Below are 16,580 nucleotides of genomic sequence, written 5' to 3' on the forward strand. Positions count from 1 at the left end.
CTGATGTATGTATGTCTGTACGTCACTTTTATGCTCTACACCTTGAGTGGGGAGCATACGTGTGATGTACAATGTCTCTAACATCTAAGACTTTAGTATACTGGCTGGACATTGGGGCTATCCTTGGCAGGTATTCCCTTTTGTAAAGAATACTGCAACAGTGATATGGAAGGACATCATGCTGTAACATGATTATTTTCAAATGAGGATCACATTTTCTCTACGGTTTCTTTCTTCAACTAATTCTGAACTATCAGAGGGCTGCTCTGAAACACAACCTATGTATACAGCTTGCTTCTTTTTTAAATGAAAATGGCTGAATTTCTGACTGATGGTACTTGATACTCTTGTCAGCAAGTAATGGCAACTTTCTACAGCATTTGTCAGTACATCTCAAATACTGCTTAATATACTTTTTTATCATAGGTGGTTAAATCATTAGCCAGTTAACTCCAAGTTCCTCGCCAAACAGATCTTTCTTTTCCCATAAGCACAAATGACACAACAAATATGTTGTATATGTAACCTGCTGAGGGATCAGCTCTAACCACATTATAGGAATGAATGGGCAGAATATATAAATATATTTTGCATATACCTCTTCTTAGGGGAAGGCAGTCTCCTGTCAGTCATCTGCAACATTCATCAATACAGTTTACTATTTTTTGAAAGGTTATATCTTCTGGAGGGAAGCCAGAAGATTGAAAGGATGTATATCATCAAGGCTTGAAACAGGGAAAGGAGACTCAAGTCTGCCCATATAAAAACTAAGACTATGTATATCCTCAGAGTCTGTGTATGAGACAGGAAAAAACAGTCTGCCACATATAAAAGCCTCCTCTTTTTAGAACATCGGGATGGGCTTCCTTTACTCGTAACTTTAATTGGAACCACAATTTTTCCATTTCTTCTGTGTGAAAAGCAGGCTAACAATTGTCTGAGCTTGGGATCACTGATGGTTGATCTTGGTCCAAGATAATTCCTTGAATTATTCTATAGTATGCCCTAGAAAAAAGTTTGAAATCTGTAACTGGAAGGAGATATAAAAGGAGCAACAGAGGACAGCTGACAAGGAAAACAAATGTACTGACAATAAAAGATTTAAGATTTTCAACAAGAATACATTTAAGATCTGACCATGAAAATCACTATTTTTCTAGAATTGTTCTTAGAGGATCTGTTGGAAGAACATGTTTTAGCAGTGTTCTGATTTTTACTGTCTGGAAACTTGACTTGGAGGTTTTTCAAACTTTTAGATCCCTGTTTTGAGAGCCAAATAAATATGGTTCTTCTCTTCTGCTGAACTGGCTGAGGGCTTGCATTCTTTTATAGTACTACTAACAGACTCTCTCTGCTGATATTTTACACATTTTCCTTTTCTTTTTTTCGAAGACTATTCCATCTTCAGTTTTTGGGATTCCACCTGAAGCTGAAAGCTGCTGGAGAGGTAGCTGTCATTCAAGCAGACATGACGTTGTTTTGTGCTCTTGCCCGCATCCCAGCAATAAGAACATTTTGAGTGAAATAACTGCAACCCCTTGACAGAGGGAGAATGAGTGAACCACATTACCATGGTGGCCCACAATGGCCTCCCCTTGTGACTGCTCACTTCTGCGCACTTTCTATGAAGGCTACCACCCATCATTTGCTTGGTGTGCCTAATGCCCCTCAAGGTCACCCTCACTACATTGTTGCCCCTCCTTCATGGCATAGTGGCTACATATGTGACTGTCTCCACCCCTCCCCTCCACTCACAGCACTGACACAGTCATTCTCCTTGCCAGTGCTGTCAAGCCCCTGAGTAGCTAATCTAACTTAGGTTGTCTAGGCTGTAGTCAGAGCTTTATATATCATAACCTGTGTTTTTTTTTAAATAAATTATTATTTCCTTTCCTCCCGCATCTCTTTCCTGACTTTCTGTCTCTCTCTCTCTCGTTCTTTCTTTGATGAGAAGCTTTCTATTTTCTGAGAACTTTTCTCTTTCTTTACAGATTTTAATCCTTTCTCAATTAAATGAGAACACCGGGATTTTAGATCTTTTAGAACTGCGGTGGTGGTGCGGTGGCATTGTCGCCTCACAGTAAGAAGTTGTCCTGTTCAATTTTCAGCTAGAGCGTCTTCTGTGTGGAGACATGCGTGAATGGGCGTACCTTCATTGAAAATTGTGCATCAGAGCTGGCAACTTGGCACATAAAAATCTACTGCCAATCATTAGCGGACCGGAGTTCCGCTGTGGCGACCCCTAACCGGGAAAAGCTGAAAGACACAACAACAACAACTTTTGATAAAAATATCACTGTATTCAAATGTAAGTTAAAGCCATAAATAAAACAAGCACCGGGTGTAGTAATCTTCAAGTGCAACTTGTCTACCACAAGCACACTTGTTAATTTAGGTGTAGAAGACATACCCTTTCTTCAGCAGAAGTAAAATATATAATTTTATCACTTTTTTAATGTTTTCTGTGAAGAAAATAAGAAAAGAAAGTATTCACAAGCACTACCACCCAGCTGTAGATGAAAATTCTAGCACAATAGAAAGTGACCAGTGGTTCTCAGACGGTAAGAAAAACTGCAGAGAGTGAAAGCTAATGCTGGATTTATATGGCAGACTTCCACCACTTAAACCAGTTCTGCAGGTGCAAAAGTCAAAGGACAAAACTTTTAAGTTCTTCAGTATGAGCTGGAATGAAGTTTTAAGACTTAAACAGAGTGAGATTTTAAGTGGAAGTTATAAGAATTTAAACGCAGGCCTACAGGACACATCTCATTTACTGCTTGATAACTTACTCTCATAGCTTACACGGCCAATAAATTACTACATGAATCAGTTTACCTATACATTGTGTTCCATTGTTTTACTTAAATGTACCATTACATATACCTACAGATTAACAACAAATGTTAATTAAATAGTAAGACTTACCAGAATTTGGAGAAACAGATGACTTTGTTTTCCTTATACTAGAACTTCTTTTTAATGGCGGTGGACTAAAGATGGGATTTTCTGAAGGTAATGACTCTGTCTTGGGTTTAAAAAGAACATCTCCGGTGATGCTTAATTCTTGAGTTGTGAAGAAGACAGGGAAAAAAAGCATAATGATATCACAATACACTTGTTGTAACTATTCATATGACTAAAACAAGTGTTCAGAGATTTCCAAAGCTTATACAAACAAGAGAAGGGTTAAAGAAAACAACCAGCTTAGCATAACTGACAAAAACAAATCTGCAAAAAACAAAAAACAAAAACATATACCTGTATCTGCTAAGTTAACTATACGTACTCTTGTTTTAGCTATACAATTATGTAAGTTACTTAAGCACTAAGTCATAATGACAAATTCAATGCTTTTCCATGAAAGTTAAGGCAAATACAGCCCGAGTGGAGTAAATTCAGCATTACTCACAGTCATTGTGACTTACTCCTGACATATGAAGCTCATATTAAAAATGCTACTGTACACTCAGTAGAAATATCATGAGTATGAACTACAATGAGTGTGGAAATGAACTTGGATTCAATGAATTTGGTAAATTTCCCTTACACAGAGGTGAGGAAACCTCAAAGAAATAATGGCGAAGATGCATAAGGCACACTGTTTATATAGGTGTGGGTGTTTTTTCCCCATGGAAACCATACATTTGAATTTTGCATCAAATTAATTTTTGCATAGAAGATGCATTCAAACACATTGTTCAAAGCTGAACTGTAGGCCCATTCAAACTGCTTTAACTAAAAGCTTTGCAATAGAAAACATTTTATTTAGTCAATATTTATGTTTTCCTGCTACAGCAAAAGCAGCAGATTAACTGGACGTGTGCATGCTTTTGTTGACAGGGATGTATCTGCTATAAAAAGTGGTTTAATTCACTTTGTGTATATGGTTTTCAAATTGTTTGCTATTTTTAAATAAAGTGTATTATATACTAAGAAATTAAGATTTTTTTTTTTGAAGATGATAAAGCATAGTTGTACAAGTAAAAGTTACCATAACAACTGATGTTCGAATGATCACTGCTGCAATAGCCTTAGATATAAAGGTTATATCCTGCCAAGGTTATGACAGCCAGCCAGGTTCCAAAGCATCAGGACACCTTCCACATGCCAAACTGTCAGGCAGCTCAAGTTGAGCTGACTAAAAGACAAGTCTGGGCATTGAGTCCTTCACGGCTTTTCTGCCAGTAGACAGAGAGAATTTGAGCCCTGAAAGGACAATGCTAAGAACAACAAAACATAACTGTCTACACCCTCCCATAAAAAGCAAACAAAAAACAAGGGGGATGGAAGGAGGGAACAGCTACTATTATTTGAACATCTGCTGTAATGTTATAGTTTACTTATACAGTTAAAGTATGTACATCATATTGATCACTGCTGCAGTAAGTAGCCTTAGCTATATGGGTAGATTACCTTAGCAGACTACATTTGGGGGGTGGTAGAGGAAGAGTTCAGCAGCCCCTGGAGAATGGTCCTAACAAAGCTTGATCTGGACCTACAGAAAGAATCAAGTTATAGTGCTTTGTAAAAGTTATGTACAAAGGACCAAGTAGCAGTTTCTAGAATACCTCTAGAATCCAACCCTTTCTAAAAAGCCACAAAGGAAGAAAAGGCCCTGGTAGAGTGGGCCTTGACCTTACCTGGAGCAGATTTTTATGATAATTATAGCAAAAGCTTACAGCCTTAAACAACCATTTGTAAATACTCTGTTTTGACACAGGTTATCCCTTCTTACATTAGCAAGAAATGAACAACTGATCCAAAAACCTGAAAAGATTTAGTTCTGCCAAGATAGTACCTGAGTTGTGTGGGGACATCCAAGGTATGGAGTATCCTTTCTGTTTTTATCCTGTTCTATTACTATTGGAGCTCCTCTTGCAATTAATAAAAGTACTCCACGTTTCAATTGTCCCAGGTATTCAACTGAATAACCATCATGAAAACCTTTCTTTATGAAATTCATATGTTCAGTTTTTTCCAAGTGTATCTCCTATAGTATAGCTATTTGCACTCTACATTTTTTAATATAGTTCACTACTCTTTCTTTTTTGTATTTATCTGTGAGACCAGTGACATTTAAAGACATTACAGAAAGCATAATTTATTATTCCCACCTTTTATGTGTAACAGCTTTTTTGTCAAGTGTCTAATTGCAGCTTGTGTGTTACATGCATATATACTGCTTGGCAGATTTATGTTTTATACAGTTGTTTCTTGTCATATACATTTGAGTCTGTCACATCTTACAAAAAATGTTTGTTTTATTGGAAGCCCTCAAAAATATCCCCCCAAAGCATAACAGCTTAATACTAACTCAAAACTATGTACATCTTCAAATTTAAAAGTTTTACCCTCCTAATAGGAACAAGTGTCCCACACTAACAACCGCACTTATAGACTTGGGTTAACCTAAAAGAAAGGGTATCCATGCTAAGACGCATGGCACAGCCTGTGCTTCAACTAAGTAATGTCTGGATTTGTCTTATTATCTCATCTCTTCTTGAGAATCTCGTATTTAGCCAGCCTTTTCTTCATTTCAAACTGTGGGTTTTGCAGTTTTATCACCTCAGCTGAATATCTGTTTAAAGCTTCTTCCATTTTTTCCAGCTTTTTGTTATTTGAGTTGATATATTCCAACAGTGTTTTGTTTATTTTAATAAGGTCTGAGTGCAGCAGTCTGATATTTTCCTCTAGGTTACTGCAAGTCGTGTCTGGAGCTTGCACTACATTTTGCTAAACAGCTGCAGAATTCTTCCCAGTCAGTGTTTTTCCATCACCTTTTATAGCTGATTTTCTTTCAGGTCCTCTGTATTTCTGGGTAAATTTCAGTAACTGGCTAGTAAGTGCACTGCCTGGATGCTAGGAAAAAAGAAACAACAAGGAAGAATGGTAATAAAAGGAGAAAAAGAATAAGGGGGAAAGAGGGAGGGAAACCAGGACTGCAACAGTGAATACACTCGAACATCTACATTTATGGTAAGCATACACAACTGTACTATGTTCTTTGTGTTTCACTGTTGCAGTCATCACATTTAGGTAGATTCCCAAAGCTGAGGAATTGGGTGAAGGCAGTCAAGGAAACTAGGGGCTAGCTAGGATGCCCTGCAAGACTGCAAACCCTGCCCTGGACTTGGAAAAGAGAGGCAGGTGGTAATGCTTGGTAAAAGTGTGAACAGATGTCCAGGTGGCAGCCTCCAGGATATCCCTGATGGGGACTCCTCTGAGGAAAGCTGCAGAGATGAAGGCTGCTCTAGTCGAGTGTGTCCTGACGCCCTTGGGGGAGACTTTCCATGCTGTTTGTAGCATAAATGGATGCAGCGTGCTATCCATTTGGAAATGGTTTGCTTGGAGATGGCTTTGCCTTCTGCCCCTGTAGCAAAGATAACCAGCAACTGATCAGACTTTCTGAAGGATTTAGTCCTGTCCAGATAGAATCTGAACTGTCTGTGCACATCTAGAGAGTGAAGAATCCTTCCCCCCTTGTTCTGGGGATTAGGAAAGAAGGTGGGCAAATGAATGGATTGGTTGAGAGTCACACTGGACATCACCTTGGGCATGAAGGATGAGTTAAATTCTGAGGGATACCCTATCTTTATGGAAGATGATGAAGGGTTCCACAGCCATGAGTGCTTTCAGCTCAGAGACTCTTCTGGCTGAAGTTATGACTAGAAGGAATGCTGTCTCCCAGGAGATAAATTTTAGCTCTGCAGAAGAAGATGGTTCGAAAAGGGGCAGGGTGAGCTTTTCCAAGACAAGGTTAAGGTCCCACGCTGGTGTTGGTGCCCTTCTGGGGGCCTCAAGTTGCTAGCCCCTCTGAGGAACTGTTTGATCAAAGGGTGTGAGAAAAGGGGCTGCTCAATGGGAAAATGAGCAGAAATAGCAGAGGCATGACTTTTTATAGAGGAGAAAGAGAGACCATTGTGTAGTAGGTCAGCTAAGTAATCCAGGATGAGAGGGATGAAGGGCTGTGCCGTATTGGCTTCCTTAGTCTGGATCCAGGTGCAGAACGTTTTCCATTTACCTGTATAAGACTTTCTGGTGCTAGGATGTCTGGCCTCATGAATAACATCCAGAACCTGTTTACTGAGGATGGCAGATTGGTTTGGGGTTAGGGAATAAGCCAAGCTGCCAAACTGAGTGTCTGTAATTGGGGATGCATGAATTCCCCTTCCCTCTGGGTCAGGAGGTTTGGAATCTGAGGAAGATGCCATGGAGGCAACAGGGACAGGCTGCGCAGCAAGTTGTAACAGTGTTGTCAGGGCCAGTCTGGAGCTATAAGAATGGTTTTTGGTTTTTTCCTCCCTTTTGAGCAGCACCCTGAGGATGGGAGATAAGGGAGGAAAGGCACAGACCAATAGACTGACCCAGGGGAAGGACAGGGCATCCACTTTCCAAACCATGCAGTGATGCTCCCTGGTGCAGAATTTGCTGAGCTGATGGTTGGTGTGGGAGGCAAAGAGGTCGACCTTTGGGGTTCCCCATTTCTGAGTTATTAGGGTGAAGGTACTTCTGCTGAGTAGCCACTCATGTGGGTCCAGAAGGTTTCTGCTTAACATTTCTGCCAGAGAGTTGATAGGTAGGAATTGTGCTAACAGGTGTAGTTGCATGGAAGAGGCTGTGAGCCAAAGGGTCATGGCCAGCCTGCATAGAGGGTAGGAGTGAGTCCCTCCCTGCTTGTTGATGTACCACATGACAGTGGTGTTGTCTGTTTTGATCAGGAGAGAGAAGGGGTTTGAAAGCTATCAAGACGTGCTGCACAGCCATCATCTCTTTTTGATTGATGTGCAGAGGGATTTGCTGTGGGCTCCATTGGCCCTGTATGCACCTGCCGTCCAGGTGTGCACCCCAAGCATAGTCTGACACGTTTGTGGTGAGGGTCTGGGTGGTGGGGAGAAGGTAAGTCCCTTGTTGTGGGAGCATGCTGTTGCCCACCAAAGAAATTCCTTTCTGAAGCAAGGAATTATAGGTAGAAGAGTTTCCAGGCCTTGAGATTGTTGACACCAAAGGCTCTTTAAGTACCACTGATGTTTCCTCATATGCAGCCTGGCATATGGAATGAGTAGTATGCAAGATGCCATGAACCCCAGAGCTTGTAGGATCTTCCTTGCAGATAGCTGGGGCCTGGTGGCTAGTTGAGAGAAGTAGGCTGTCAGGAAAATTTGTTTCTCTGGTGTAAGGTACGCCATCTGGGATGCTGTGCCCAGACTTGCTCCCAGGAAGATTATCCTTTTGGTGGGAACCTGTTTGGATTTCTTTTCATTGATTGTGTACCCTAGGGAGGTTAGTAGGGTCTTTACAAAGGCCAGGTGCTTGATCAGCTTTTCCTGGCTGTCTGCCTGAATAAGGCAGTCATCTAAGTATGGGTAAATTTGAATTTTTCTTTGTCTGTAAAAGGCAATGGCCAGAGCCAGACATATTGTGGAAACTCTGGGAGTAGTAGATAAACCAAAGGGAAGCACAGAGAACTGAAAGTGTTGAGATCCTGCCATGAAGCAGAGAAATTTCCTGCACGATTCCCTGACAGGAATGTGGAGGTAGGCCTCATTTAGATCTAGGGTGGCTAGCCAAGCGTCCTTGGACAGCATGGGTAGCAGCAGCTGGAGAGTGAGCATTTTGAATTTTGGGATCACCAGGAGAAGGTGTTTAAAATGGAGAGATTGAAAATGGGGTACCAGGTGCCCTCTTTTCTGGGCACCAGAAAATGTCTGGAGTAGAAGCCTTGGTCTATTTGTTCTGCAGGAATGTGCTCTACTGCCCTCATAGAGAGCAGGGAGAGGATTTGCTTTCGAGCCTCTGCCCACTGATTTGGTGGTAGATATGGGAACCTTTTTGGGGTTGGAAGGGTGTGGATGGAAAATTTGTATCCCTGAGACACAATGTTCAGAACCCATTGGTCCTTGGTAATGATGGCCTAGGTGCTTGAGTGAAAGGAGAGTTTTCCTGTGGTGGGCAGAGAAGGGGGGGTGGAGGAGGTGAGTCACTGTGAGTACTTACCATAAGGGGGTGGCTTAGAACTCCCTGGTTTTGAAGTGGAGGTAGTCCACTGCTTAGATCTCTGCATTCCTTGGGGCTGCTGTTTGGGGGGGGGGTCTGTTTCCACTGAGCCTAGGCTGGATCGGTTTACTCGGAGCAGGAAAGGGCCAGTGTTTGGAGGGACAATGCTTGCTGAACCTAGGGGGCTGGACCTGTAAGAAATCCTTAACTGTTTGCATAGATTTTGCTTTTTCTTCCATCTTTTTTAAGACCTCTTCTGCCTTAGTGCCAAATAAGTTATCTTTGTGCAAGGGGGCATCCAACAATTTAGATTTGACATGGTCTGGCAGGGGTTGTTCCTTAAGCCATGCATGTCTTCTAATGACAGATCCAGTGACTGCTGCCCTGCAAGAAGCTTCTAGGGTGTCAAAACCACAGTGCAAAATGTGTTTAGTCACTTGACTTGTAAAATGCATCAAGTCTTGTAAATCTTTAGATTCTGCCCAAGCAGGAAAGGAAGACATTTTATGTTTAAGGAGTTCCAAGGTATGTTGCTGAAATTTCAGCATATGGAAGTGAAAATTTAGTGCTCTGATAGCAAGAGTAGCTGAGGTGTATACTTTTTTACCCCATCTGTCCAATGCTCGGGAATCCCTGTCTGAGGAGGTGGGATTCTTAGCAGAGGTTGCTTTAATCCCTTTTGGCCCTTGAGAAATGACCTCAGGGTCATCTGTTGGATTTTTAAAAAGATATCTGTATGAGTCAAGGACTCTACATTACCTGTCTGGTTTTCTGGGAGCAGGAGGTAGGGCACCAGAGTCAAGCTGGATTCAAGGAAAACATCCTCCACAACATCCAGGATTGGGGGTTCGGCAAAGGGTCTGTGTTGCGGAAGATCTAGGAATTCCCTGGGTCTCTTTTTAGACTGAGGGTAGTCCTGACTCTCCCACTGGGAATGCTCCCTCAAAGTATGCAGGATTTCCCCAAAGGAAAAATCCTCTGGGGGAGAGGCTGAAGAAATGGAGTCCGCTGCATCAGAATTCTCATAAGTGGAGAGGGGTTGCATGTTTTCATAGTCAGATGCATCAGATTCATCTGACTCTTGTTCAGACAAAACTACAGGGGACAGATCTCTTTTCCTTTTTGAGGAGGTAGCTTGGCTTCTTCTGATCAGCATGATAAGGTCCTCCGCCATTTTAAGCATTTGAGACTGAGGTAAGGTAGCAGGCGCCTGAGAGTGCGTCGTCGGTTTCTTGGGTGTGGCTCAAACCCTGGGCCTAAAAACTTGGTTGTTTTTGAAATAACGGTAGTCGCGAAAGACGTCGGTTTGTGTGGAGATTCTGTAGTGTGAAAGACTTCCTCAGAAGCTGGTGTCTGCTCAGCACCTCTGGACCTATCCAAGGTAGAGGCGACCACAGGATCCTTAGTCGAAGAAGAGTTTTGAGGCATACCAGACTCCGAAAGTGTCTCGGTAGTGGGCTGCGAATCAAATGAAGTGGGCATCAGGGGCTGCGAAAGAGCCTCTGAGTACCGGAGAGGACTGACGACTAGTTTAACTCTCTGCCTTTATCTTTACATTTTTTCGGAAGATCTGCTGTCGGATGGCTTACCAAAGCCATATCGGAATTCGAGGACTGTAAACAAAAATATCTGGCTACAATAAGGGCTCAAAGACAGTTCTGGCATTGAACAAAGCACAGAAGTGACAATGGGGGACATTGTGATCTGGGCCTAAACAAGTGACGCAGTAAGAGTGGAAGTCTCGGTGTGGTATTTGCTTTTCACAGGCGAGACAATTATTAACTTTTTCTGACATCGGTTAGTGCAAGAAAAAAGGATCACCAATGGGGTACTTAGCTTTAGAAGACTTTAACTTCAATTCGGAGATGAAAACTCAGGTAGCGGCCAACCGGCACTCATGCGAACTGCTTCTGCTTCGGGCTCCACAGCAAGAAAGACTAATGTAATGGCATCGGCTGCCTTACTTTATACTACTGATGACCTGACATCAGTCCTCAAGCGACAGCAACTGACACAGAATACTAAGTCTCTGGTATTCGGGGGAGAGCAGAGGGCTATCCTGGCAGGGATAACCCAAATGTGATGACTGCAACAGTGAAACACGAAGAACATCTGAGCTCTTCTCAGAGTCTGAATCAGAAATCTGAGGGAAAAAGGTCTGCATCCATCCCTGCATCTTCTTGTTCAGATTCATAATCTTAAATTTCTTCAGGAAAAGATAACTCACTCCTTTGTTTTACCAGAAACTACTTTACAAGAAGGATCAATAGTCTGAATTAAACCCTGAGCCATACCCACTAAACTATTCCCATCCAAATAAAACTGATGAGGAGAAGACACACTCTTGGTTTTCTGTCTCTTTTTAACAGGAAAAATGGGGCCAACCATGTTACTAATGGCAGCAGCAGTTTCCTCAGGGATGGGCACAGCATTCTAACACAGCAGGAAAAACTTCCTTGCTCCCTTTCCAAAGACCAACAAGAGTGTCTCTTCCATGCTAAATGAGGGGATTCCATCAGGCACAGTGGATGTGGTTAACCTTGAAGTCCACAGTGGCTTTAGGTACTAAACCAGAGGGATTCAGAATAAAAGAGGAGTAATCTGAAGTAGAAAATAAATGGCCAAAGCAGAATCACCAACCTGCAGCTGAGGCAAATTGCTAGCCTGCTGTGGCAGCAAGGGCTGTTTACTTAACTTTTTCTTTTTGTGACTGGAAGACGGCCCGACCATAGTACCAGTAGTCTGTTCCATGGTCAAGCCAAAAATGGTGTCTCTTTCCAAGGGAAGGCAAGCAGCAATTGGCAGTAAACACTAACATTACAGAAATGTTACTATTTTGACAGAAAAACACATTAAAAAGCACATTAAAACATCATGCCAACCCAGCAAAACTAAAATAAACACAATTCTCCTCAGAAAAATTGTTTTCAGTTACATTATACCAATTTTAAACTGACAGAAAAAAACAAGAGCTCTGTTTAAAAATGCATTGCAGTCTTGAGACAGTCAGTTAAAACACAGCACTTGTAGCTTTAAAATAACTCTCTTGAAAAGTAACAAAACATCAACAAAATTAAGAAATAGAAGTATTTTCCCCCTAAAAGGAACTTACCTGTCCAGCAAAGGAAAGCACAAGCCGACCATCGTTCCTTGAAAGCCTCAGAGGAGCATACACTTCAGCAACAGTAAAGTTCTGGACGGCTTCACTCCCAGACTTGTCTTTTAGTCAGCTCAGCTCAAGCTACCTGACAGTTTGGGTCTGTAGAAGGTGCCCTGAAGCTTTGGAAGCTGGCCTTCCATTATATCCTTTGAAGGATATAACCTATATATATTAAAAAAAAAATCTCCTGAAGAAAGTGAAAAAAATACCTCATGTTACTGCAGCAGTAGCATTAGGTATTTTTTTCACTTTCTTCAGGAGATTTTTTTTTTAATATTAACTTGCTGTCCTGGGTCTTAGTACATCTGCTTATGTAGCATATAGTTGCACTTATTAGGAAGGAAAAATGGCAGTGGTTTTGCTTCTGTAAGAGCATGTTAAGAATGTTTATGACAGAATTTTTCTCAAGAGCAGTACATTACTTTATTAAGGGGAGGAAACATTTCTCAGCCAGCATGGTTTGTATTTTTTTTTTTTTTACAGAATCATCACAACTATCAGAGGCATTGTGCAATTAGTGGAATTTCAAGTATAGCTACAAATAGAAAATAAATGATAAACAATGCAGCAAAAGTAAAACGCGAAACAGACCTGGGGTAGTCACATCAGATTATCTAAATGTCAGCAGCAAGTAAGGCTGGCAGAGTTCCGGTTTGCAGGGAAGAGCCAATATCAGTAGAAAACAAATAGTCATTACCTCTGGGTACAGAGGGAGATGGTAAAATCTCATCTACAGCACAGTGTGCAGTTATGTAGACTTCACCTTTTCACAGACTTAGAATACAAACAGTTCAGATGAAAGCAATAAACATGTCCCATAAGTTATAAAAATAAGTAAAAGAGTTCATATGCACAGTCCCACATACAGAAGCTGGAGGAGGCAATCAAGAAAATGCACAGTAAATTTATGAGAACAAAAGAACATATTCAAAAGATGCGTTGATGGCTCAGGGACAATACAAGGAAGCATGTGGTGGATGACTGCAACAGACTTCCTAAGCAAGCAGAAGGGCAAAATACACTGAAATAATTGTTGAATGTAAGGAGCAGACATAAGGAGATTGTTGTAGGATGTGGGGAAAATTAGCTGAAGGTTAAACAGGACTTGCATCTTTCCAACAGGTAAAGATATAGGCGGACAAGTGACCAGTTGGATTAAACAGTCCTTAAATGCTGTCAGACGCTACTTGGTCATCATATCAAATAATCTTGAAGAAAGACTTCAGCAGTGGGTAAGTGTTGGGATTTCCTTTTCATCTATCACTAACACATCACAAATATGAAATTACTGTACTTGATCAGTGATGTGCCTGCCTTCTTTCGCAGTAAACCATAATGTTACATGCCAGGAGAGTAGGCTGCATGCTGCGCCTATGCTCTACAGTCAGACTATGAAGAATGCATAAATATACATTAAAAGATGTAACAAATAAGATCATAAAATAATGTACTTGCTTGATGTATACAGAAACTCTTCCAGATATGGTGCGTGCAAAGGCTGTCAAAACACAAGGGTATGGTGTGAGGACAGTAAGTATTCATAGTAAGAGGATCATTTCACTGATCAAATGAGATGAAGAGTTCATATCTATAACATCCAACTTCAAAGTCCCTCTCAGTAGAGAAAGGCTAGGAAATATGAAGCAATAATACTTAAATATCCTTGGGAGGCAAGAGAAAGGCCACAGTGCTAATAAAGCTGAATCATGAAGTATCATTAACGTATTGTAAAGATACAGACTGATGACTAAATGGCCATGGCACACGTCTGAAATAGATGAATTCTTGAAACAGGTCCTGGAAGCAGCCACAGGCTAACTGGATTGGCCTTGGACAGTGCTGTTTCCCTACAGGTGCTTAACTGTCAGTGAAGAACTCTTCCTGGCAAGCCATTTGGAAAGGGTTTCCTTTAGCCACTGCATCCCCCTCTCTATCCAGAACAAATGAGATAAGCAATTAATCAGTCAGCTTGAACTCGTAAACTAGCCTTAAGTAGAACATGAGACAGCACTGCACATCGAGGGTTAAAAAGAACTCTCTCTACCCTGGATTCTAACCACAGAAAGAAAACAGGGAGATGAATTACTGATTAAAGAACAGGTCTGTAGCCTCTTTAAGGAGGGAATATGGGTATGATTTAACAGATGTTTCCTCATGAAAGACCAAAGAGTCTGTGGAAGTAAAGGCCTGCAGTTCAGAAATCCTAAAAGCAGACGTGACAGACACCAAAACAAGTAAACTCCAACTGACAAATATCACAGCTACAACACAAGTCTCCAGTTATGAAGTTCAAGACTTGAAAAAGAAAGTAGCTCTTCAAAGGATGAAAATGTAGAACTTCATTACAGCATGATTCAACAGCTATGCTGGGCATCAATTCCACCCTTTACAAAGATGTAATCTGTAGAGCTGCCTAAAACATGTACAACAACTATCGAATAAATAAGAATCAAATCAAACAGGCACCAGAGATAAGTTAGGATAATCTACACATTAACCAATTGAGTAGTGTAGAACACCTTTCTACCCAAATGAAGAACAGAATTAGTCTGATGAGCAGAAGGTTTTCAGGCAGACTGCATCACTTCTGTGTGGAAATAGAGGATCTAATGAAGACACATGCTGAGGTTGAAGAGGCTGTCACCCCTACTAATGGTAGGACAGCTTCCACATCTTACAACAGAAGTTCCTCCACAGGCTGTGTTTTTTATATGAAAAACATATAATCTGTGGGGTACCGGTGTCCTCAAAGACCACAATTGGTCAGATCTCCATTATTCTCAGCACCAGGAGAGTGCAAGAACTATAAATGAGAGAGGCTACCAGCAAGGTCAAGTTCCCTGTGACATGTAAAGCTTTAATGGGATATGTTTCTGCTATGGCTTCAGTCTATGTTTGTTTGCTAGAAATATATTACAGTTTTGCACAAGGGTTACCAATAAATGTAATTATGTTTGTTTGTTTGTGTGCCACACAAATTATCACTGTCTGACAAAAACAAAAGAGATCTACACCTTGAATCCCTTTCTATACCTTAAATGTAACAAACACTATTCTCAATTTCAGCTGGGTTATGGGAAGGTCCCTTTTCTAGAGAGTCCATTCTTCCTGAATAAAGGAGGAGGCCAGATGTGCTCCCTTACCCACCACTGAAAAAAGCAGTTATCAGATACTGCAACAGATTCATTTGCATGATGAAAGGACAGGTAACCACATATTGATCTTGCTGGGCAAAATCTCTCACTCTAGTGTCTTGGGACAGAAGTCTTATATGAATAGATCTGAGAGGACATAATGATTCTAGAGATAATCGAGACAACTGGCTTCTCACTATCTGTTAAAGAACACTATTCCAAAGGTGTGCAAATGAGACTGAGGAGAAAGAGACTGACAGAGTTACAGAAGCATCCATGCTTCTGCCAACCTTTGTTTCCTCATCCAAGCACAGCATCTGCAAAGCCTGTCTCGCAGATGTCTCTACAAATGAAGCCAGTGGGGAGACCAGACTGCCTCATGTTTGACAACTCTCCTTATTTTACAAGGGGTTTCTTCTTCTTCTTATTGTACTGAGAAGACCTAGTAGGGGAAGAGAAAGAACTTGGGTAGAAGGACCTTAAGACAGACAGACTCTCCATGGTTGTTAATGTTTGTTTCATCTTATGAAAGGCTTTAGTCAGGTTCTTGGAAGCCTACCCAATCAGAATATTGCTTCTGTAATGACTAATGGCTTTAGGATACACACAGATCACAGACTCCTGACAAGGCAAGCACATTCATCAGGTACTTTGGAAGATGACCCCTCCCCCCATTTTTGTTTTTTTGCTGGAATCAAGCCCATGTGTATCCACAACAACACATCTCTGTATAAATGTAATAAATCCAAGAGTCAGATAGTAGAAAAGGCAACCATGAAATACAAAATAATCCAGTCTAGCGTGTAAAACGAATAGTCTTTTAATTTAGTGCACAAAGGTAAGCGCTTTCACGGATCGCTTCATCAGACCATAAAAATCTCCTACCAGCAAAAACATTTCCTTATATATCCATCACATGATGCTAAATCAATTATTCATTTAACATTTAAAGAAGAATAACATATTATATAGAGCTATAAAATTCAAAGGGAGATGTCAAATTTCTAAAAACATGTAGGTGCTTGTATACTTTAACTGCATACATTTGCAACATCGGGCACATAAATGTAAATGTATAAATATCTTAAAAATTTAAATCAATCTTAGTTGTTGTTGTTGTGTCTTTCTGCTTTTCCCGGTTAGGGGTTGCCACAGCGGAACTCCAGTCCGCTAATGATTGGTAATTGATTTTTACGTGCCAAGTTACCAGCCCTGGTGCACAACCTTCAACGAAGGTACGCCCATTCAAGCATGTCTCCACGCAGAAGACACTCTAGCTGAGAATTGAACCG

At 41.1% G+C, this 16,580-nt stretch overlaps 1 protein-coding gene across 3 annotated transcripts in view; it reads right to left on the bottom strand.

Annotated features, from left to right (window-relative positions):
• The window catches only part of TOGARAM1 (TOG array regulator of axonemal microtubules 1), a 1,826,974-nt gene that overhangs the window by 804,284 nt on the left and 1,006,110 nt on the right, over nucleotides 1–16,580 (bottom strand). For all 3 annotated transcript variants that reach the window (XM_044074274.1, XM_044074275.1, XM_044074273.1), the window contains exon 12: nucleotides 2,926–3,063. In XM_044074274.1, coding sequence (XP_043930209.1) covers nucleotides 2,926–3,063 — 138 coding nt within the window. The remainder of the gene's footprint in view (nucleotides 1–2,925; nucleotides 3,064–16,580) is intronic.

The sequence above is a fragment of the Protopterus annectens genome, chromosome 6.part0, assembly GCF_019279795.1.
Source record: "Protopterus annectens isolate FY-2018-M chromosome 6.part0, PAN1.0, whole genome shotgun sequence".
Taxonomy (NCBI): Eukaryota; Metazoa; Chordata; order Ceratodontiformes; family Protopteridae; genus Protopterus; species Protopterus annectens.